Source organism: Bos taurus, chromosome 16, assembly GCF_002263795.3.
Source record: "Bos taurus isolate L1 Dominette 01449 registration number 42190680 breed Hereford chromosome 16, ARS-UCD2.0, whole genome shotgun sequence".
In the NCBI taxonomy this organism is placed as follows: Eukaryota; Metazoa; Chordata; class Mammalia; order Artiodactyla; family Bovidae; genus Bos; species Bos taurus.
The window spans coordinates 45,554,176-45,578,293 of NC_037343.1; the positions used below are offsets into that span (position 1 = coordinate 45,554,176).

General features: G+C 40.6%; 1 protein-coding gene across 1 annotated transcript in view; it reads right to left on the bottom strand.

Moving 5' to 3' along the window:
* The window catches only part of PER3 (period circadian regulator 3), a 69,156-nt gene that overhangs the window by 20,327 nt on the left and 24,711 nt on the right, over nt 1–24,118 (bottom strand). Inside the window, 6 exon segments of the mRNA XM_059875624.1 lie at nt 2,601–2,768; nt 3,356–3,480; nt 3,935–4,067; nt 13,867–13,993; nt 14,590–14,718; nt 16,342–16,447. Of these exon segments, the coding sequence (XP_059731607.1) occupies nt 2,601–2,768; nt 3,356–3,480; nt 3,935–4,067; nt 13,867–13,993; nt 14,590–14,718; nt 16,342–16,447 (788 nt within the window).

Sequence of the window (24,118 nt, forward strand, 5' to 3'; positions counted from 1 at the left end):
ACTCTGGGAGATGGTGGAGGACAGGGAAGCCTGGCGTGCAGCAGCCCATGGGGTCGCAGAGTCAGACACAGCTTAGTGACTGAACAACAACAACACGCACAAATTAAGACAATTTCAAAATGCACAAAGCAAAGACCAATCAAACAGCAATGAGAAATAGACAAACCCACAATTATGGCCAGAGGCTTCAACACCCCTTCTGAAGTACAACAAGTATTCAGAAAATCAGTGGACAGAGAATAACTGGACAAACTATCAACCAACCTGACCTAGTTTATACACTGATAGAATATTCAACCCAACAGAGGCAAAATAAACATCCTTTTCAAGTGAATACAGAACATTTACCAAGATAGACCATATTGTAGACCATAAAACTAGTCTCAATAAATTTAAGAGTTCAAGTTTTGTATTTTCTCTGATCACAATGGGATTAAATTAGAAATCAATAAAGAAGTATGGAATATCTCTAAATGCTTCCTAATATATGATGATACATATGAAAATATAAAATATTTCAAAGAAAATATTAAAAGGAATATTAGGCAGCATTTGAACATGATGAAAATGAAACAAAATACATCAAAATGTGTGAAATGCAGCTGAGAGTAAAAGGAAAGTTTACACTCAAATCCACTAAGGAAGAAAACTGTCTGAAATTAATGACTTCAGCTTCCATCCTAAGAAACTCAAAAAACAAGAGTAAGGTAAAACAAAAATAAGCAGGAATTGCCCTGGTGGTCCAGTGGTTAAGACTCTGCACACCCAACACCAGAGGTCTGGGTCAATCCCTGGTCAGGGAATTACAGAATTGATATTATTTTTTCCTTAAATGTTTGCTCAAACTCACTAGTGAAGCCATTTGGGCTTGGAGTTTTCTCGTTGGAGAAGTTTTTTATCAACAAATTCAGTTTTTTAAATAGATATGAGGCTATTCAGGCTTTCTACCTCTTGAGTGACTTTAGTGTGTATCTCTCAAACAATTGGTCAATTTTGTCTAAGTTGTCAAGTTTATTGGGAAAACTTGTTTATGATGTTCAGTTGTTATTCTTTTGATATCTAGCGATGGTAGGATCTCTAGGGATGTTTCCTCTATCATTTCTGAAATTGATAACTTATATCTTCCCTTTTTTTTCCTGATCAGGCTTACTAGAGTTTGATCAATTTCATTGCTCTTTGCAAAGAACCAGCTTAAAAATTTATTATTTTTCTCTATTGTTTTTCTGTTTTCTACTTAAAAGATTTTTACTCTGATCTTTATTTCCTTTCTTCTGCTTCATTTTTTAAAATTTGGCTGCACTGGGTGTCCCAACACATCATCAGAATATGGTGTAAACCCAAGGAATATGGGCTTCCCAGAAAGCAAAAGACAGATGCAGCTTAAGACATTTGGGCTCTGATTCTGCTTTCTCTCCTTAGAATAAAGAGGTGGACCTGCAGATGCTAAGACTGGTGTAAGATCAGGAGAAATAATTATCAGTAAATACTGATTATTCCTTAAATGAAAACATACAGATTTCAGTATGAATTCTTTCAAAGTAGTATTAACATAAGACCAAAATATACAAAGTCTCGTGGTGCAGTCAAAAAAAGAGGTTTCTGTATCAGGTAAGACCCCACCTTGCATGGACTGACGGTGTCACTGACTGCTCCGTACCCACGTGGGTATCCGAAGCATTAAGAACACATACACTAAAAGATATGCGTCTGCTCTCATCCTGAGGCACTAGTTCAATTCCAGTAAAAGTCTACCTGTGACTAATTAGAAATAATAGAAAAATATATAGAAATAAACTAATCTCACAATAGCCGTGTCTTTCTCTGGTCTTTTCCCACCATCCACAGTCCACTTGTCAATATAATGCTCTCCGTCTCAAAGGGTGGCATGAGGATTAAGAGAATTAATTTATATGAAGAACTAAGGGCAGGGGATGGTATACAGTAACAGCTCAGCACATGTTCACTTATATTCCACTGAAGACTAGGAAAGATAAGTTAGACACAATCTGAAACCTGACTGAACATGTTTATCACCATTTCCTTACCTACCAAATCCTTATGAAGAATGCAAAAGTCAAAAGGGCAGGTGAGAGCAAAACAGAATAAAAAGGAGACATCAGAATAATTTACTAAGTCACTATGTTAAAGGAAGAGAGCTTCAAACATACACTCCTCATTTATAAGAACAATACAAAAATTTGAGTGTGTTTATATGTATAATCCACCTAGTCACCGCTGCAGTCCAAATTCAAAATGAACACACTCTTTCAAGGTCAGCAACAAAGTGACCCAAGGCAGTCTCAACAATAATTGCATTAATAATGGTGAAGACTAATTGATGGCTTACTACTAGAGACCAGGTACCATCCTAGGAGCTTCACACGTGTCAGAAGAGTTGACTGGCCAATGACATAACTAGCAGATACAGTCCAAAATATACTGACCATTATAAACGTGATGATATTTCCAAAAACACTTTACCTGAAAAAAAAAAAAATCCATCTTAAACATCTTTACTAAGTAAATGGTATTAAAGACTTGTTCTTACAATGGTTGTATTTAACGTTGAGTGTATTCTGAAGTAAAGGCTACCATGGTACCTGAGTCTGGTGGTGGGATGTCGACAAGGACACTGCTGGAGCTGCCCTGGCTTGTGTCCAGGCTCAGAGTCACTGTGCTCAGGGTCCACGGAGCTCCTCCTTCAGCATCTGTGGACTGCCCATTAGTGGCCATTTCTGATGCAGGTACAGCTGGGATCTGAGAAACAGCTGGTGATGTCATAGTGAAAAGAAAAATTCCCAACAGAAAATTCATATTAAAAACCTGAAGAGTTAACAGACATTTATACCCGATAAGTTAAAATCTACTGGTCATGTAGAGGCAATATGAAACTAGGATTGTTTGTGATTGCAATGAAATAATTAAAGGCAAAAGATGAAAGAAAATCAGGGCTTCCCTGGTGGCTCAGTGGTTAAGAATCGACCTACCAATGCAGGGGACACGGGTTCGATCCCTGGTCTGGGAAGATCCCACATACCGCAGAGCAACTAAGCCCGTGAGCCACAACTACTGAGCCTTCGAGCCCTAGAGCCCATGAGCTGCAGGTACTGAAGCCCACGTGCCTGGAGCCTGCACTCCGCAACAAGAGAAGCCACTGCAATGAGAGCCCAAGCGCTGCAACAGAGAAGCCCCTGCTCGTCGCGACTAGAGAACGCCCACGAGCGCAAGGAAGAACCAGTGCAGCCTGAAGTAATAAGACAAATAAATTATTTAAAATGCTTAAAAAAAAAAAAGATGAAAAACAAACAGAGAGGGGTGGCTCTCTTGATCTAACTATGGAAGACACCCCTCTCACCTCGCAGTGCCTGGATGTCATCTGCTCTGTGGCTTTGTCTGTCCTCTTCTGAGGATGAGGAAGTTGTATTTGTAGAGGAGATACACTTCCTCTTCAAAGCTGGGATGTGGTAGCTCTTCAGGTACCTGCATATTAATAATTCGGCCATGTATTCCTACCTGCCCCCAACGTGGGCACCTCTCACCTCTCTGCTTTCCTTATGCCATTTCTGTTTGGGATATTTCACTGTCTTCTTTGGGTGAAGTCTTCCCTGACCATCTGGGCCCCCATCAAGGGATTCTTATATATTCCCTTCTATGGTCTTGCATTGATTTTCACAACTTAATTCTTATGAGCACAGGTCTTGTCTTCTCAACTATATTCAAAGAAGGGAAGCATCTTCTAACTTTCTGGATCCCCTGAACTGTTCAATTTATTATGAATTGTAGGTGGCATGTATCTACTGATCTATAGTGAAATATCAAGACAATAGCTGGTGAAAAATCAAGACAACAGCTATTAAAAACGATATAAAGGCTCCATAGTGACAACACACACTTCTGGAAAAACTAACACATTATCAAAACTTGTGTCTCATACCTGATAACACTATCAATACAGTTTATCTGCTGATAGGATGGGCTATGCTGAACCTTTCTCAAATCCTCACAGGGCTCAGTATACATGCTATTATTTTTCACTGTCTGTAAGGAAGAAGAGGTCTTCTGCTCATCTGAAATAGAATGAAAGGATGTTCAATTAAAAATATATTCTTGAGAACATGTACTTATTTAGCAAAATTAAATCATGATATTTTAGGATAGATATACAGTACTTTAGAATAGACATGATCAATATTATATAGCTATTAAAAATGAGCTCAGATCTAAATGAGCAGATATAGAAAGATATCACACAGAACAATTACATGAACAACTGCATTTTTACCTTTTAAAAAAGGAGTGAAATAAATGTTTCAGGCAAAGATTATCAAGGAACAAACAGGCGAAAGGTGAAAGGCTGATGGGGACTTTTACAATGTTACCACCTCTACAACTGATGGATCCTGGTATCACTAAGCAGGGGGTGACAGACACAGTGCGTTCTTATGTGTGGTGACAGAAAGTGCGTGGCACTGCCTGTGCTGAATTGGTATCCAAGAGAACATTCTATGATGACAGAATGGTATTTTATCTATACTGTCCAACCTGGTAGCCAGTAACACCACATCCAGCAACCAAGCACTTGAAGTGTGGCTACAACAAAAGAGGAACTACATATTACGTTTTATTTATTTGTAACTTATTTGTATTTAAATTGCAAAATGTGGCTGCTGCTGCTGCTAAGTCACTTCAGTCGCGTCCGACTCTGTGCGACCCCATACCCGGCAGCCCACCAGGCTCCCCCGTCCCTGGGATTCTCCAGGCAAGAACACTGGAATGGGTTGCCATTTCCTTCTCCAATGCATGAAAGTGAAAAGTGAAAGTGAAGTCACTCAGTCGTGTCTGACTCTTAGCGGCCCCATAGACGAAAGCCTACCAGGCTCCTCCGTCCATGGGATTTCCCAGGCAAGAGTACTGGAGTGGGGTGCCAGTGGTTACCAAATCGGATAGCAGAGGTATAGAGAGAGAAAAAAGACCACAGGCTGGAGCACTGAAGAACTTTCTGTAGAGAAGACACAGCCAGTAGAGGAGTCTTATCCAACCACTGATTTATTCTCTGTATCTATGAGCTTTTTTTTTTTTTTTTTTAGATTCCACATATAAGTGAAACCATATGCCGTGTGTCTTTCTCTGACTTATTTCACACAGCACAGTTCTCCTAAAGTCCTTTTGCTGTCACAAGGGAAGAATTTCATTCTTTTTATGGCCAAATAGTACTCCATTCTCTATATATACCAGTTGCTTTATCCATTCATCCATGGATGCACACTTAGGTTGTTTCAATGTCTTGGTTATTGGGAATAATTCTGCAATGAACATAGTGAAGCATATATCTTTTCAAATTAGTGTTTTCATTTTCCTCAGATAAATACTCAAAAATGAGACTGCTGGATTATATGGTAGTTTCATTTTTAATTTTTTGAGGAACCGCCATACTTTTTTCCACAGTGGCTGCACCAGTTTACATTCCCATCAATAGTATAAAAGGGTTCCCTTCCCTCCAGGTCCTCAACAACACTTGCTATCTCTTGTCCTTTTGATGGCCATTCTGATGGGTGTGAGGTGACATTTCATTGTGGTTTCGATATGCTGTGGTCTCCAACTATAGCTGTGGATTTGTTTATTTCTCCTTGAAGTTTTTATCAATTTTTGCTTCATATTACATATTTTGAAGCTCTGGCGTTAGGTGCATCAACAGGCTTGTTTTATGTTCTCAGAGAATCAACTTCCTAGTCTTTATGCAATATTGCTCTGAAAGCCTCGTTCTAAAGGCGACTGTGTCTGACCTTAGTACAGTGCTTTCCAGTTTTCTCTGGACTCCTGTTAGCATGGCATATCTTTTCTAACTTTTTACTTTTATCCTATGTTTTTAATATTCAAAATGGGTTTTGTTGACAATATACAGGTGCATCTTGCTCTTCCATCCAATTTGACAGTTTGTCTTTTCACTGGTATATTGAGATCATTCACATTTGATGTGATCAATGCTGTTGGATTAAAATGTACCCCCTTTTTAAAAATTTTAATTGGAGGATAATTATAATATTGTGATGGTTTTTGCCATACCTCTTGCTAGTTGTTTTCCACTTGTTCCATCTGGGTTTTTTGGTTTGTTTCTTTTTTCTTCGTTTTCTGTCTCACTTGGGTTAAGTGTTTTAAATTACATTTTACCAAGTCTACTGATATTATTTATACTTCTTTAAAATTTTTTACTAATAATTATCCTGAAGTTTACAAACATATTGTAAGAAGTTAGTTTCTATCTCATCAATATACTCCAAATAATAAAATTTGGAAGGAATTTTACAACAGTATATTCCCAATACCTAGCTCCTGTTCTTTGTAGTATTTTTTACACACATTATAAATGCAAAATATTCTTTTTGCTTTAGTCAGTTATCTTTTAGAGTAACTAAAAATAAGCGAAAAATAATAAGTATTTTATCTTAAGTGCCTAAGTATTAGTCACTCAGTCATATCTGATTCCGTGTGACCCCATGGACTGTAACCAGCCAGGCTCCTCCATCCACGGACTTCTCCAGGCAAAACTGCTAGAGTGGGTAGCCATTCCCTTCTCCAGGGGAGCATCCTGACATGCGGATTGAACTCGCGTTGCCTGCACTGCAGGCAGATTCTTAACCATTTGAGCTACCAGGGAAGCCCTTGGCATTTCATCTTACTTTATTCCATTTCCAGTGCTCTTCACTGGTTTGTGTAGACCCAAGTTTTATGTCTGGCATCATATTCCTTCTAGCTTTACAAATTCCTTCAGGACTCCTATAGAACAAATTTACTGCTGGCAGTAAATTCCTATAGCTTTTGTTTGAGAAAAATCTTTATATCTCCATTTCTGAAAGATACTTCCCACTAGGTGTATAATTCTGCATTTATGGTTTTCTCCTTTGAAGACTTTACTGTCTTCTAACATTCATGGCTTCTGAAGAAATGTATACTGTAATTTTTATTCTTATTTTTCTTTCTCTGTTTATAATCTTTTTTCTTTTGGTTACCTTCAATATATTCTCTTGGTTTTATTTTAGTTTGAATATGATATGCCCAAGCATTTTTATTTTGTGATTTTTTTTTTTTGTATTTATGCTACTTGATGTTCTTTGAATGTGGAAATCTCAGCCATTATTTCAAGTATTCTTCCTGAGATTCCAATTACTCCTACTAGATCATTTAATCCTGTCCTCAAATTCTTTTTTTTTTTGGCCGAGCCACATGGCATGCAGGATCTTAGTTCCTCAATCAGGGATTGAACCCACACCCGCTGCACTGGAGGCAACCTCTGGACAGCCAGGGAAGTACACCTAAGTTCTTAAGAGGTTCTACACTGAATGTCCTGTTCTCTTTCTGTTTCAGCTTGCGTCATTTTTATTCATTCACCTTCAAGTTCACTGATTCTCTTCTGAGTTGAGTGCCCATCAGTGGCATTCACTTACCTCCAGTGCTGCTAGCATTTGTACTTGATCCTTCCTTTTATGTTGCCTCTCTATGCTGTGATTCCTTATGTGCTTTTGCACGTTGTCTACCTTATCCTTTGGAGCCTGTATTCATTATTCAGTTATTTCCAATGTCTGTGTCCTGCCTGACTCTTGTTCCGATGACTGTTCTGTCTCTTAGGAGGTTTTTTCCTTGCTTTTCGTATGTTTCACAATTTGCTGAGAACACATTATATAAGACAGCAGGGACTGGGCATGGCTTCCCTTCCACTACATCAGAGTCAATCTAATTAAGCTTTAGGCCAGGCTAAAGGTCTACCGTTGCTATGACTTCATTCAGTGTATGACAGCTTTCAGATCCCTCCAGGGTCACTCTGCTTCAGGTGGTGGCTGGTCCCCTGAGAGCTCCTCTTTTCCAACGTCTGTTCCACTCTCAGGTCTTGGGCTTCCCTTTGCACCGTGCCTCAGAGAAAGTCCGTCTCTTGCAGGTAACAAGATTCAGTCGGTTATGGGATCCAGCACTTACTTCACTTCATGTAAGCGTGTGCCTCTCCTCAGATTACAGCCTGCTGGCTGTCCTGTAGCCTCAGCACTCTGCTGGGTTCAAGAAAGATCATGAACTTAACGCCTGTCTGGGCTTTTTCCCTGTTAAGTTTGGAATGAGTTAGTTCAGTTTATGAGTCATCTTTCATCTGGGCTTTGTGTCACCCTTGCAGTGGAACATTCAATTTCCCCTAATTTCCCCAGTTCTCTGGCAGCAGGTTATCAATCGGTATGTACAGCTGATGAAGGGACTTTACGTGTCTCTGTTGTTCCTTGTCCTGCCATAATACATTTAAAAGTTTCCCTTCTTAAGTGTGTGTGAGTGCTCAGTTGTGTCTGACTCTCTGCGATCCCATGGACTGTAGCCTGCCAGGCTCCCCTGTCGGTAGAGTGGATTTCCAGTTCCTTCTTCAGGGGACCTTCCTTCTCCCAGGGATTGAATCCATGTCTCTTGTGTCTCCTGCGTGGGCAGGTGGATTCTTTACCACTGTGCCACCTGGGATGCCCTATTATTCTTTCTTATTCTTTCCTAAAGCATGACCTGCCTTTATAAAACGGGTCAACATGTATACTTAAAACCCTGTGTTCTTGTGCGCTGCAGCACCCCGTATATAAAACACGCATGCAATGACCATTTAGTATTTTCCTTTTCATTGGTGTCTGTCTCTACTCAATTTCTAATACTTAAATTATAACATTTTCCATCTTTAAGTTGTATTCCTGTTCTCTTGAGTAATAAAGATTTTTTTTTAAACTAGCTCTTTAAACTTGTAGGTCTTAAAATGTTAATAAAATCAAGATGCCCAAGTAATATCAGTTCTCTGAGGTTATTCCAAATGGCAACAGATTTTCCCCCAAAGTCACATCCCAGGTGTGCTCACTAAATATAACACATGTTAGAAAACGTAAGTTTCTAATAGCAGCATAAGTACACAGAGTTACCTATAGCTTAAATTTTATAAAATGGTGAACGAACTACTGATGTCTGCTTAGATATACAGCTTCAAACAACAGTACTGGTGGTATTGCCACACCAATGGTAGATAGTAAGAAACTGGGTAAAGCAGGAGCTTACAAACAATTTCTACTCTGAGAAAAAATTCCAGAGGTCAGGACACAAAAATCTCATGAACATGAGATCAGAGGTCAAGGCAGCAGCAGGCAGCATTACCTGGATCAGACGATGAAGAACACATTTAGAGAATTTAGATTTAAAATCTCCCCCAAAGAATTTTCTCTGCCAGGACATGGGATAATGATAAAGAGCAAAAAAAAGATATTTAAGATAAATCCTTTTGTGAAGGAGATCTGATGGTGTCAAGCAACAAAAAGAGTTGTCCTTTCTATCTTGTGCCCATACATCTACAGCAGTAGAAACAAACGGAAACATGAAACCTTCTGTCAAGGTGAAGAAAAAGTACAAAAACCCAAAGTAAAGGACTTGCTGTATCCAGAGGGCATCCTATGGGCTCCCAGTGATACCACTTCTAGGAGGCACAGTTTGATATTTTTGTTGTGGAAATCATGTCAAGTCCCAAAAAACACAGCTACTATATTATTACTGACTTCAGGTAAGATTTCACCCTATTCTGTAAAACACCCATTTGACAATGATAGAGACCATCAGTAACATTTAGGTGACCAAAATCTACAATAGCTTCCAACATTATATTAATATTTGAGGAGAAAAATTAGAAGAGAAATTTATGTAAGTAAAGAAGTTATGAAACTCATACATATGTGAACTGAGGTGAAGTGAAAGTCACTCAGTTATATCTGACTTTTTGTGACCACATGGACTGTAGCCTGCCAGGCTCTTCTGTCCATGATATCCTCCAGGCAAGAATACTGGAGTGGGTAGCTGTTCCCTTCTCCAGGGGATCTTTCCAACCCAGGGCTCGAACCCAAGTCTCCCAGATTCTTTACCATCTGAGCCACCAGGGAAGCTTGTGTGTGTGTGTGTGTGTGTGTCTGTGTGTCTGTGTGTGTATAGATATAGATACATCAGTTTCAGTTGAGTCGCTCAGTCATGTCCGACTCTTTGCAACCCAATGAACTGCAGCATGCCAGGCCTCCCTGTCCATCACCAACTCCCAGAGTTCATCCAAATTCATGTCCATTGATCGGTGATGCCATCCAATCATCTCATCCCCTGTCGTCCCCTTCTCCTCCTGCCCACAATCTTCCCCAGAATCAGGGTCTTCTCATGACTCAGCTCTTTGCGTCAGGTGGCCAAAGTATTGGAGTCTCAGCTTCAACATCAGTCCCTCCAATGAACACGCAGGACTGATATCCTTTAGGATGCACTGGTTGAATCTCCTTGCAGTCCAAGGGACTCTCAAGAGTCTTCTCCAACACTACAGTTCAAAAGCATCAATTCTTTGGCACTCAACTTTCTTTATAGTCCAACTCTCACATCCATACATGACCACTGGAAAAACCATAGCCTTGACTAGATGGACCTCTGTTTACAAAGTAATGTCTCTGCTTTTTAATATGCTGTCTAGGTTGGTCATAACTTTCCTTCCAAGGAGTAAGTGTCTTTTAATTTCGTGGCTGCAATCACCATCTGCAGTGATTTTGGAGCCCAAAAAAATAAAGTCAGCCACTGTTTCCACTGTTTCTCCCCATCTATTTGCTATGAAGTGATGGGACCGGATGCCATGATCTTAGTTTTCTGAATGTTGAGCTTTAAGCCAACTTCTTCACTCTCCTCTTTCACTTTCATCAAGAGGCTCTTAGTTCTTCTTCACTTTCTGCCATAAGGGTGGTGTCATCTGCATACCTGAGGTTACTGATATCTCTCCCAGAAATCTTGATTCCAGCTTGTGCTTCCTCCAGCCCAGAGTTTCTCATGATGTACTCTGCATAGAAGTTAAATAAGCAGGGTGACAATATACAGCCTTGACGAACTCCTTTTCCTATTTGGAACCAGTCTATTGTTCCATGTCCAGTTCTAACTGTTGCTTCCTGACGTGCATACAGGTTTCTCAAGAGGCAGGTCAGGTGGTCTGGTATTCCCATCTCTTTCAGAATTTTCCACAGTTGATTGTGATCCACACAGTCAAAGGCTTTGGCCTAGTCAAGAAAGCAGAAATAGATATTTTTCTGGAACTCTTTTGCATTATTGATGATCTAGTGGATGTTGGCAATTTGATCTCTGGTTCCTCTGCCTTTCCTAAAACCAGCTTGAACATCTGGAAGTTCATGGTTCACGTATTGCTGAAGGCTGGCTTGGAGAATTTTGAGCATTACTTTACTAGCATGTGAGATGAATGCAATTGTGCGGTAGTTTGAGCATTCTTTGGCATTGCCTTTCTTTGGGACTGGAATGAAAACTGACCTTTTCCAGTCCCGTGGCCACTGCTGAGTTTTCCAAATTTGCTGACGTAGTGAGTGCAGCACTTTAACAGCATCATCTTCTAGGATTTGAAATAGCTCAATTGGAATGTCATCACCCGCACTAGCTTTGTTTGCAGTGATGCTTCCTAAGGCCCACTTGACTTCACATTCCAGGATGTCTGGCTCTAGGTCAGTGATCACACCATCGTGATTATCTGGGTCATGAAGATCTTATTTGTACACTTCTGTGTATTCTTGCCACCTCTTCTTAATATCTTCTGCTTCTGTTAGGTCCATACCATTTCTGTCTTTATCGAGCCCATCTTTGCATGAAATGTCCCCTTGGTATCTCTAATTTTCTTGAAGAGATCTCTAGTCTTTCCCATTCTATTGTTTTCCTCTATTTCTTTGCATTGATCACTGAGGAAGGCTTTCTTATCTCTCCTTGCTATTCTCTGGAACTCTGCATTCAGATGTTTATATCTTTCCTTTTCTCCTTTGCTTTTTGCTTCTCTTCTTTTCACAGCTATTTGTAAGGCCTCCGCAGACAGCCACTTTGCCTTTTTGCATTTCTTTTTCTTGAGGATGGTCTTGATCCCTGTCTCCTGTACAATGTCACAAACCTCCGTCCATAGTTCATCAGGCACTCTATCAGATCTAGTCCCTTAAATCTATTTCTCACTTCCACTGTACAATCATAAGGAATTTGATTTAGGTCATACTTGAATGGTCTAGTGGTTTTCTCCACTTTCTTCAATTTAAGTCTGAATTTGGCAATAAGGAGTTTATGATATGAGGCACAGTCAGCTCCTGGTCTTGTTTTTGCTGACTGTATAGAGCTTCTCCATCTTTGGCTGCAAAGAATATAATCAATCTGATTTCGGTGTTGGCCATCTGATGCTGTCCATGTCTAGAGTCCTCCTGTGTTGTTGGAAGAGGATGTTTGCTATGACCAGTGTGTTCTCCTGTCAAAACTCTATTTGCCTTTGCCCTGCTTCATTCTGTACTCCAAGGCCAAATTTGCCTGTTACCCCAGGTGTTTTCTTGACTTCCTACTTTTGCATTCCAGTCCCCTATAATGAAAAGGACATCTTTTTTGGGTGTTAATTCTAGAAGGTCTTGTAGGTCTTCATAGAAACATTCAACTTCAGCTTTTCCAGCATTATTGGTCAGGGCATAGACTTGGATTACCGTGATACTGAATGGTTTGCCTTGGAAATGAACAGAGATCATTCTATCGTTTTTGAGATTGCATCCAAATACTGCATTTAGGACTCTTTTGTTGACTATGATGGCTACTCCATTTCTTCTAAGGGATTGCTGCCCATAGTAGTAGATATAATGGTCATCTGAGTTAAATTCACCCATTCCAGTCCATTTTAGTTTGCCGATTCCTAGAATGTCAACATTCACTCTTGCCATCTCCTGTTTGACCACTTCCAATTTGCCTTGATTCATGGACCTAACATTCCAGGTTCCTATGCAATATTATAACATCAGACCTTGCTTCTATCACCAGTCACAAGCACAACTGGGTGTTGTTTTTGCTCTGGCTCCATCCCTTCATTCTTTCTGGAGTTATTTCTCCACTGATCTCCAGTAGCATATTGGGCACCTACGGATCTGGGGAGTTCATCTTTCAGTGTCCTATCTTTCTGCCTTTTCATACTGCTCATGGGGTTCTTAAGGCAAGAATACTGAAGTGGTTTGCCATTCCCTTCTCAAGTGGACCTATAATGCATACAGACTAACTTCTTAAAATAATGTCAACTATCATGATTGATCCAATTCTTCTGAAATGTTCCTTACCTCATATTGAGAAAAGAAAAGCATGTAAGCAAGAAAAAGACCAAGTTTTTCATTCAATTTAGGTCATTGACATTCTCCATTTGTTTGAAATGATAGGAAGGGATTATCATTTTAATAATATTAGATTATCTGAAATCCATTCTAAAATTAACAAGTTTGGTTTATAAATTGCTCATACAGAGGAACTGTGGTGCTGGAGAGTCCCTTGGATTCAAGGAGATCAAACCAGTTAATCTTAAAGGAAATCAACCCTGAGTATTCACTGTACTCAGTGAATTCACTGTACTCAGTGTACACAGTATTCAACTGATGTTGAAGCTGAAGCTCCAATACATTGGACACCTGGTGTAAAGAGACAACTCACTGGAAAAGACCCTGATACTGGTAAAGATTGATGGCAGGGGAAGAAGGGGACGAGAGGGGACAAGATAGTTGGGTGGCATCACCAAAGTGTAGTCCATGAGGTCACAAAGAGTCAGATGTGATTTAGAGACTGAACAACATAGAGAGGAAATCAACAAATCAGTTGGAATTAGCAGAAATGTCAATTCTTTAGTAGAAGTGTTCTGTGACTACATTCTAACACCATTTAACTTTCAGGATAGTATGTGCTGCTGCTATTGTCATTATTATGATTATTATTACTTTTGTCATCTGGGTATATAAACCTGAATAGCAACACGCAGGGGTCATGGCTTCATGAGAGCAGGGAACTGCCCTGATGACTTACCCCCAGGCTGTCCTGAGCGGGTTCCCAATACTGGCTTGTTTGCTGACTTGGCCCTTGACTCCATGTAGAGCTGCTGACCTAGATTCTTGATCTTGTTCACACTGGCACAGATGTGCTACAAAGTCAACTTAGGGCAAAGAGTGATGAACAATGTTTCAAAGATTGTAACAATGTACATCAAGAGATACATAAACCAAATACATGTAACTCTTGGTTCTCTGAGGACAGAGTAACTGAAATCACCATAACAGCATTAGCTCAGTCTTCCGCTGAGCCACAGCACACGGGTGCCAAGGAGGCTTTGCATCAACCTGTCCACAACATGCTAGTTTTTAATTCTGTTTTATTTTATTTATTTATTTTTTTGGCTGCACCCTGTGGCATGTGGGACCTTAGTTCCCAAACCAGGGATTGAACCCATGCCCTCTGCAGTGAAAGCGCTGAGTCTTAACCACTGGACCACCAGGGAAGCCCCCAGGCTAATTTTTAGAAAGCACACAAGTAGCCTAAATGCCACCTTCTTAAAGGTGGGATTTTCTTTTCATAGACATTTTTCCCAAACGGAAGTAGATCAGAAGGTCTATGACCAAATCAGGTCTTCAACTCAAGAGCATATACTGAGAAGCCACACATGTCGAGGTACAGAACCGGCGCTGACACGTCACGGGTAACAACATGTGGAGAAAAGGATATGTGCTCAGAAGCACACACGTGCCTGCTCACCGGTGCCTTTGGCACCTCATCCACGCCATGCCCGCTGGACTCACTGGAGGACGCGAGGCTGACCTGAGGCTCCTGTGACCCGCTGCTCCCCAGGCTCCCGTAGCCGCTGGACATGCTCCCATGAACAGGCTGTGAGAGAAAGGGAGGCCCATCAGCCCCGGGTTACACGGCAAGTTAGAGGGGAGACCTGCATTACCTGCCTCTGTGCTCACCTGCAATAATCACTAAATTAAGGTGAAAATTTTTGGACTCCTAATGGCGGCGTGTGAAGGGTGATGCTGATGTAGAGGACATTTCTCTCTCATCTCAGTAATTCTCAAGGGCAGAGTTTACTTTTCTAGTCTAGGTGGGTATTTAGAGTACGATGATTTTTTTTAAAAGCCGTGGTTAATAAATTTAACAAAACATGAAGATAAACTCTAACTCTTGATGCTGAGTTTAAAACAGGCAGAACAAACAAAATACCAATACATACCATACTATCCCCCCAAACCTAACAGATACTTCATGAACCCTAGAGATGGCTGGATAGCTTCATTGACTCAATCAACATGAGTTTGAGCAAAGTCTGGGAGACAGTGAAGGACAGGGAAGCCTGGTGTGCTGTAGTCCATGGGGTTGCAAAGAGTCAGACACGACTTAGCAACTGAACAACAGAGATTTTATGAACGACATTTTGAAAATTACTGACCAACAGTTTTAGTGGTACCACTGTTGTAGCCAAACGCTCAGGGAAGCTAACTCCCTCAGAAGGACAGCGTGAATAGTGGAGTGCAGCTTATTACATCGGCGGGTCCAAGGCAGAGTTTCCTCTTGACCCAGAGACTCTGACCGATTTTTGTGACAACCTTTTATATCCAAAGTGTAGGTACCCAAACCCATATCCCCAAATTCTTAAAGCCCACTCTGGACAATGTTATTAAAAGATACAATCAGGTTACAGCCATAAATTCACATTCTAAAGCTATCTGGACATACAGCTTAGCCAACAGCAATAGGTATTATTAAGATTATAGATAGTGATTGATTACTTAGGGGACACTGCATTCCTTCTGGCTCTGGGAGCTCTAGCTAAGTACAGGGTCTGCCTGGTCTGGTTTTTATCTGCCTAAGAGGCCTATTCGGCTGCTGGTATTTTATCTCCATGGCCTCCTAGATATACAGTCCAAAAGTTCGCCGAGTCTGTAAGACGGAGTTCCTTTTCCTTTAAAAACGGAGTCAGTCCAGTGAGGGCAACCTGCTCCTCTCCTCTTTCACCATCAGTAAACACTCAGCAAGGTTACTCACTGAATCTCTAGGAGAAGTCATTTTGGTACTTGTTTTCAACAGGTAGTTGTTTTTCACACTTTTGCCTCATCTAATGATTAGAGATACTGAGACCCGCCACTCCTCCCCCAACTTTTAAAATTAATTATTTCAAAGAACAGCAAAGCTAAAACACTGGCAGCATTTGAAAGACAAGAATTCTCTCATTTAGAAATAACTTCTTTGTCTAATTGCTTCCTGTGACTCATTATGCTGTCTTCAAAAAGGTTCTTACAAAAATGTCCTGTGTATTTAACACAGATAAAGGAAAACAAGATTAATGAAATTTAACTTAAAAACAAAAAGAAGACAAAAATTTCTGGGATGTAGAGGGTAAGGCTAGCAGTTTATTTCTGTGAAATGACTTTACTAAGACTGAATGTTAAAATTAAACACAACTATAAGAATTTTGTGTGTTTGTTTTTTTTTTTAAATCTCTCACTTTACCTGTAAGAGAAGTTTTTGAATTTGTTCTTGTAATTCTGTGATGTCTTTGTCAACATTGCTCATCTTTTTTACTCTGGTGGCAAAAATATCCTTGTTTAGTGGACTCCTACAAAATGCCAAGGGAAAGACTGAGTCAAGCAATTTAAGATTCATTCACAATGAAGTCTAAAGTGATCTTTAATAGAACATTCAAACAATAAAGCTATGTCTTTACAAAGCAACTCTTCAACTCCAAATACAGAAAATATGAAGCTCATATTCTATTTATGGAAGCAGAGAAAATCCAAAGAAACAAGGGAGACGCTGACAGATTTTAGTTCAGTCTCTTCATAGCTCATATCTTTCCAAAATCATTTCAGCATTGTATCTGTATAAATTTAAAACAGCGACAAGTAACCTCCTCAGCTACTACAGCATGTTCAACAACTACTGGTCTCCAAATTTAACATGGACTGAGTAACCTACTGGTTCTGAAACTGAGGGCTTCCTTGGTGGTTCAGACAGTAAAGAATCTGCCTGAGATGAAAGAGACCTGGATTTGATCCCTGGGTCAGGAAGATCCCCTGGGGGAGGAAATGGCAACCCACTCCAGTCTTCTTGCCTGGAGAATCCCATGAACAGAGGAGCCTGGTGGGCTACAGTCCATGGAGTCGCAGAGTCAGACACGACTGAGTAACTAACACTTTCACTTTTCACTTTTTTTCTAAGAAATTTTAAGACCTTGAAAGTGAAAGTGAAAGTGAAGTCGCTCGGTCCTGTCCAACTCTTTTCGACCCCATGGACTGTAGCCTACCAGGCTCCTCCCTCCATGGGATTCTCCAGGCAAGAATACTGCAGTGGGTTGCCATTTCCTTCTCCATTTAAGACCTTAAGTTTGTCAAACAACATTCAATGCTTAATGTATCTAATCACTTGAGCTATGTAATAAAGATGATTCTGCTCCCATCCTCACGGTGAACATGTGGCTGTCACAAAACCTTCAGTCTTTATATTCAAATTCTAGAGCATCTGAAATCTACTAGCTGAACAGCAACTAAGAGAAGGAACTGACAATGACTCGGGACCCCTCTATGCGACAAGAAGTAGCCTTGCTTCATGACATACATCAAGAATATGCCACATTTTCTAAACTCTCACAATATGTGAGCGCTACTGGAACTGCTCCACCACTTCCCCCTCCTCCTGTCCCATGCACCATGAGCCTGAGTGTCATCCAGAGGTGTCTGGGCTGCTGGTCAAGTGTAAGTTTGAGTGAAAATAGGACGTCCGACTTTGTGCAATGAGACTGGGATATTCCCGGTGGGGACCCTTCCTACAAAACTGAGCTGCACATTTAATCACCAATTACATCACTCAAAAGATTTACATGAGAGGATTCCCTGCTGGTCTAGCCATGAGGACTCAGAGCTTTCACTGCCAAGGGCTCAGGTTCAATCCCTGGTCAAGGAACTAAGGATTCCTCGGTGGCTCAGTGGTAAAGAATCTGTCTGCAATGTAAGAGATGCAGGAGATTCAGGTTTGATCCCTCGGTTGGGAAGATCCCCTGGAGGAGAGCATGGCAACCCACTCCAGTACTCTTGCCTGGAGAATCCCATGGACAGAGGAGCCTGGTGGGCTACAGCCCATAGGATTGCTAAGAGCCAGATATGACTGAGCATGCACATGTAAGGAACTAAGATCAACTAAGATACCACAAACTGCATCACTCAGCCAAAAAAAATGATTCACGTCACAAGAGCGACACCACTTTCAACAAATGCTATCAACTCAGCAGGAAGAGTTGGCTGCGGTGCTTGTCAGGAAATTGGTTGAAGGCTAAGGAAGGAAGTTTGATTTTCATCTCCTCTTTGCAACTTCCTCCCTCAGAGATCGGTGAGAAAGTGACTCTCACCGAATGTGGATTTTTTTTTTTCTGTAATGTGAGAGGTAATAAGCACCTAGCCTTCCTCCCCACAGAGCTGCTTAATATCAAAAAGATAATTAAGGTTAGGGTCCCTCACTGAACACTCTCACAGCCCCCCTCCCACCTCAACCGTCACCTTTCCAAAACTCTACTCGTGTGTCCCAGCACATGAGTAGTTTCTGCTTTCCCGTGCGCGCTGGGCTACATGGAGGCAAAGAGAACGTCTGCTCTGTTTACAGCCTCATCCTTAGGGTCCAGCACAACACCTGACTCAGCAGGTACTTCATTAATACTTACTGAAGGAATAAATGCATTAAAGTAACTACACAAACATAACAGATAATTATTATTCTGTGAGAGGTTAATACCTACTAGACTCTGAATGCTTTCCCTCACATAACCCTGCATGTGGAGATGCAAATATTGGTATAATCTTAAAAAAGCACTGAAAACACTGTAAGTATTAATATGTCAATTTATTCCACATATTTTTAAGATTGTTTTTTGATGTGGACCATTTTTAACGTCTTAATGCATTTATCACAATATTGTTTCTGTTTTATGTGTTGACTTTTTAGCCTCAAGGTATGTGGGGTCTTAGCTACCCAACTGGGGATCACACCTGCACCCCTGCAATGGAACTTGAATTTTTAACCGCTGGACCACCAGCAAAGTCCCTACTCCATACATATATATATTTTTTTTTAAGTAAGTTTTTTCTCTTTCCTTTTTTTAAATTACAAAAGTATGGTATTTACAGAAGACTTGGAAAATAGAGGAGAGTTACATATAGCTCCTATATATACATATATATACATTATTTTTTAAAGTAGATAAATTAAGATTTTTAGTTGGGGTTTCAATATCAAAGGGTTTCCATGGTGGCTCAGATGGTAAAGAACCCGCCTACAATGCAGGAGACCTGGGTTCGATTCCTGGGTTGGGAAGATCCCCTGGAGAAGGAAATGACTACCCACTCCAGTATTCTTGCCTGAAGAATTTCATGGACTGAGGAACCTGGCTACCTATAGTCCATGGGGGTCACAAAGAGTCAGGCACAACTGAGTGACTAACACAAACACACTCAATAACAAACTCTCAAAAACTAGTAGAATGAATATATAGAGAAGTAGAAGGATATAGTAAACTGTGAACCAATTCCACATAATTAAGATTTATACAATTTTCACACAACAGTAGGATCCAAATTATATTCAAGCTCCCATAGAGTCTAAACTAGGAGACACTGGAACATATCCAGGGACATAAAACAAGGTGCAAAAATTTCATGGTCTAAAGGTACTGAAATCCTACAGAGTCTGTTCTCTTATCACTGTAGAACTACGCTAGAAATCAGTATCAAAAGATATCTGAAAATAACACGTATTTTCAAGTGCATTGTGACATGTACCAAGAGAGATTTTTGACTTATTGGCCATTGAAAGCCCCTATTCCATACATTTTTTAATCAAAGAATGGAAAGGATAGTTGGAGAAAAAATCTAGGACATTCCTCTGGTGCTGATGGGGAGGTGCTCAGACCAGTCAACAGACACCCAAATGGACATCTCATCAGAAGAAGTGGGGTTTCCTATATTCTTTCTAAGCAACCATCTAATTTTATCTTCATTTCCCAACAGGTTTCCCTATTGGGCTGATCAACATGAATAGCTCTTCCTTGGCAGTCATATTAGCTACCTTAATTATCAGATTAGTCTTCTACCACAAATCAGCCTCATGAGTCAGGGATGCAGGGAGCCTGATGCTTCCACTAAGGCTGCAGACTCACTCTGGTGAGAGGCTGAACCCTGGAGCACAGTCAGGTCAGAGCAACCTGAGGCTTATCTCATCATTGCCCAGCATCACTCCATCACAATATTAACATAGGATAAAATAAGACTGGGAGATCTACTGTTCTTAGTTTTATGCTTATATCTGCAAAGTTGAATTAAAAAATACAAAAGATAATTTATCAACCTATGGTTTTTCCAGTGGTCATGTACAGATGTGAGACTTAGACCATAAGGAAGGCTGAGTGTTTTAGACCTGATGCTTTCGAACTGTGGTGTTGGAGACTTTCGAGAGTCCCTTGGACTGCAAGGAGATCAAACCAGTCAATCCTAAAGGAAATCAACCCTGAATAGCCACTGGAAGGACAGATACTGAAGCTGAAGTTATAATACTTTGGTCACCTGATGCAAAGAGCTGACTCATTGGAAATGACGCTGATGCCGGGAAAGATTGAAGTCAAAAGGAGAAGGGGACAGCAGAGGATGAGATTATTAGATAGCATCGCCATCTCAACAGAAACTGACAAACCCTGGGAGAAAGTGGAGGACGCAGAAGTCTGGCGTGCTGCAGTCCATGGGGTTGCTAAGAACTGGACACAACTTAGCGGCTGAAAAAGAACAGCAGCAGCAGCATAATACTGAAGTTCAGTTCAGTCGCTCAGTCATTTCTGACTCTTCGTAACCCCATGACCCACAGCACGCCAGGCCTCCCTGTCCATCACCAACTCCCGGAGTGCACCCAAACTCATGTCCATTGAGTCGGTGATGTCATCCAACCATCTCATCCTCTGTCATCCCCTTCTCCTCCTGCCCTCAATTTTCCCCAGCATCAGGGTCTTTTCAAATGAGTCAGCTCTTCGCATCAGGTGGCCAAACTATTGGAGTCTCAGCTTCAACATCGGTCCTTCCAATGAACACCCAGGACTGATCTCCTTTAGGATGGACTGGTTGGATCTCCTTGCAGTCCAAGGGACTCTCAAGAGTCTTCTCCAACACCACAGTACAAAAGCATCAATTCTTCGGCGCTCAGCTTTCTTTATAGCCCAACTCTCACATCCATACATGACTACTGGAAAAACCATAGCCTTGACTAGACGGACCTTTGTTGACAAAGTAATGTCTCTACTTTTTAATATGCTGTCTAGGTTGGTCATAACTTTCCTTCCAAGGAGTAAGTATCTTTTAATTTTGTGGCTGCAATCACCATCTGCAGTGGTTTTGGAGCCCAAAAAAATAAAGTCAGCCACTGTTTCCACTGTTTCCCCATCTATTTGCTATGAAGTGATGTGACTGGATGCCATGATCTTAGTTTTCTGAATGTTGAGCTTTAAGCCAACTTTTTCACTCTCCACTTTCACTTTCATCAAGAGGCTCTTGAATTCTTCTTCACTTTCTGCCATAAGGGTGGTGGCATATCTGAGGTTCTTGATATTTCTCCCAGAAATCTTGATTCCAGCTTGTGCTTCCTCCAGCCCAGAGTTTCTCATGATGTACTCTGCATAGAAGTTAAATAAGCAGGGTGACAATATACAGCCTTGATATACTCCTTTTCTTATTTGGAACCAGTGTGTTGTTCCATGTCCAGTTCTAACTGTTGCTTCCTGACGTGCATACAGGTTTCTCAAGAGGCAGGTCAGGTGGTCTGGTATTCCCATCTCTTTCAGAATTTTCCACAGTTGATTGTGATCCACACAGTCAAAGGCTTTGGCATAGTAAAGAAAGCAGAAATAGACGTTTTTCTGGAACTCTCTTGCTTTTTCGATGATCCAGCAGATGTTGGCAATTTGATCTCCAGATCCTCTGCCTTTTTTAAAACCACCTTGAACATCTGGAAATTCATGGGTCACATATTGCTGAAGGCTGGCTTGGAGAATTTTGAGCATTACTTTACTAGCGTGTGAGATGAACGCAATTGTGCGGGACTTTCCTGGCAGCTCAGACAATAAAGCATCTGCCTACAATGCGGGAGACCCGGTTTCAATCCCTGGGTGGGGAAGATCCTCTGGAGAAGGAAATGGCAACCCACTCCAGTATTCTTGCCTGGAAAATCCCATGGGATCATAAAGAGTCGGACACGACTGAGCGACTTCACTTCACTTCACTTTGAGCATTCTTTGGCATCCCCTTTCTTTGGGATTGGAATGAAAACTGACCTTTTCCAGTCCCGTGGCCACTGCTGAGTTTTCCAAATTTGCTGACATATTGAGTGCAGCACTTTCACAGCATCGTCTTCTAGGATTTGAAATAGCTCAACTGGAATTTCATCCCCTCCACTAGCTTTGTTCATAGTGATGCTTCCTAAGGCCCACTTGACTTCACATTCCAGGATGTCTGGCTCTAGGTGAGTGATCACACCATCATGATTATCTGGGTCATGAAGATCTTTTTTGTACAGTTCTTCTGTGTATTCTTGCCACCTCTTCTTAATATCTTCTGCTTCTGTTAGGTCCATACCATTTCTGTCTTTTATTGAGAGCATCTTTGCATGAAATGTTCCCTTGGTATTTCTAATTTTCTTAAGAGACCTCTAGTCTTTCCCATTCTATTGTTTTCCTCTATTTCTTCGCACTGATCACTGAGGAAGGCTTTCTTATCTCTCTTTGCTATTCTCTGGAACTGCATTCAGATGCTTATATCTTCCCTTTTCTCCTCTGCTTTTCGCTTCTCTTCTTTTCACAGCCATTTGTAAGGCCTCCGCAGACAGCCATTTTGCCTTTTTGCATTTCTTTTTCTTGGGGATGGTCTTGATCCCTGTCTCCTGTACAATGTCACGAACCTCCATCCATAGTTCATCAGGCACTCTGTCTATCCGATCTAGTCCCTTAAATCTATTTCTTACTTCCACTGTATAATCATAAGGGATTTGATTTAGGTCATACCTGAATGGTCTAGTGGTTTTCCCCACTTTCTTCAATTTAGTACTGAAGAGTTAGGTATAATTCCCATTCCTAATAGAAACAGACATCAAAGGGAAACTTATGGGCTGGCTGTGAAACCTCCAGGTCAATTTTATATGGACCACAAAGCCCAGGGACCAACAGGATATCAGACTATAAGAACAATGGTCCAGGTTCCTTGGGATTCATTTGTAAGGTTTTTACACGGACAGGAAAGAATAATCAAGCAGGCTTGAATTAGAAGTGCCAGAAGGCAAATAAATATGAAAGAATCTATATTTAAAAAATAAAGATGTAACAAAATTGAGACAAATAAGTGGAATTTGACAGCAGAAGAAAAGAAAAAAAAATAGAAAAAAGAAAAAAAATCTTATAGGCTCACTAAAGAGAATGTTAAAGTTGAGAAAAGGAAAAGAAGAGAAAAAAAAACCCCTTACTCCAAATCCACTATCCACACATAATCAAAATTTATATTTTATTTCTTTCTAATCTTCTTTTTCCTATTTCATAGTGTTTGTTTTAAACATAATTAGGCTGTATAAGAATTCTGCAGGCTGCTTTTCCCATCACCTAATATATCAATTTCCCATGATACGTACTTTCTATAAAAATTTTCATTGGATCAATATAATAACATGTCAAACAAATGTTTCAGAACTTCCTTAATGATGACATTTAAGCTATTATTAGTCAATCCTAAAGGAAATCAACTCTGAATATTCATTGGAAGGACTAATGTGAAGCTGAAGCTCCAATATTTTGGCCACCTGATGCAAAGAGCTGACTCACTGGAAAAGATGCTGATGCTAGGAAAGACTGAAGGCAGGAGGAGAAGGGGAAAGCAGAGGATGAGATGATTAGATAGCATCATCGACTCAATGGACAAGAGTGTGAGCAAACTCCAGGAGGGAGTGAAGAAAAGCCTGGTGTGTTGCAGTCCACAGGATCAAGAAGCGTCTGACATGACTTAGCCATTGAACAACAACAATATAAGCTATTACAATTAAATAACATTGCAGAATCTGTCTTTTCTTTACAAAGCTCTCTGCATTTAGACTTATTTCTTTAGCATACTCCCATAATAGAGTTACTAGGCCAAGGAAGTAGAAGTAGAAATATTATAAGGCTCTTAATATTTAAAGGCCAAACTGTCTTCCAGAAGCACTGTCAAAAACCTGTTCTTTGTTG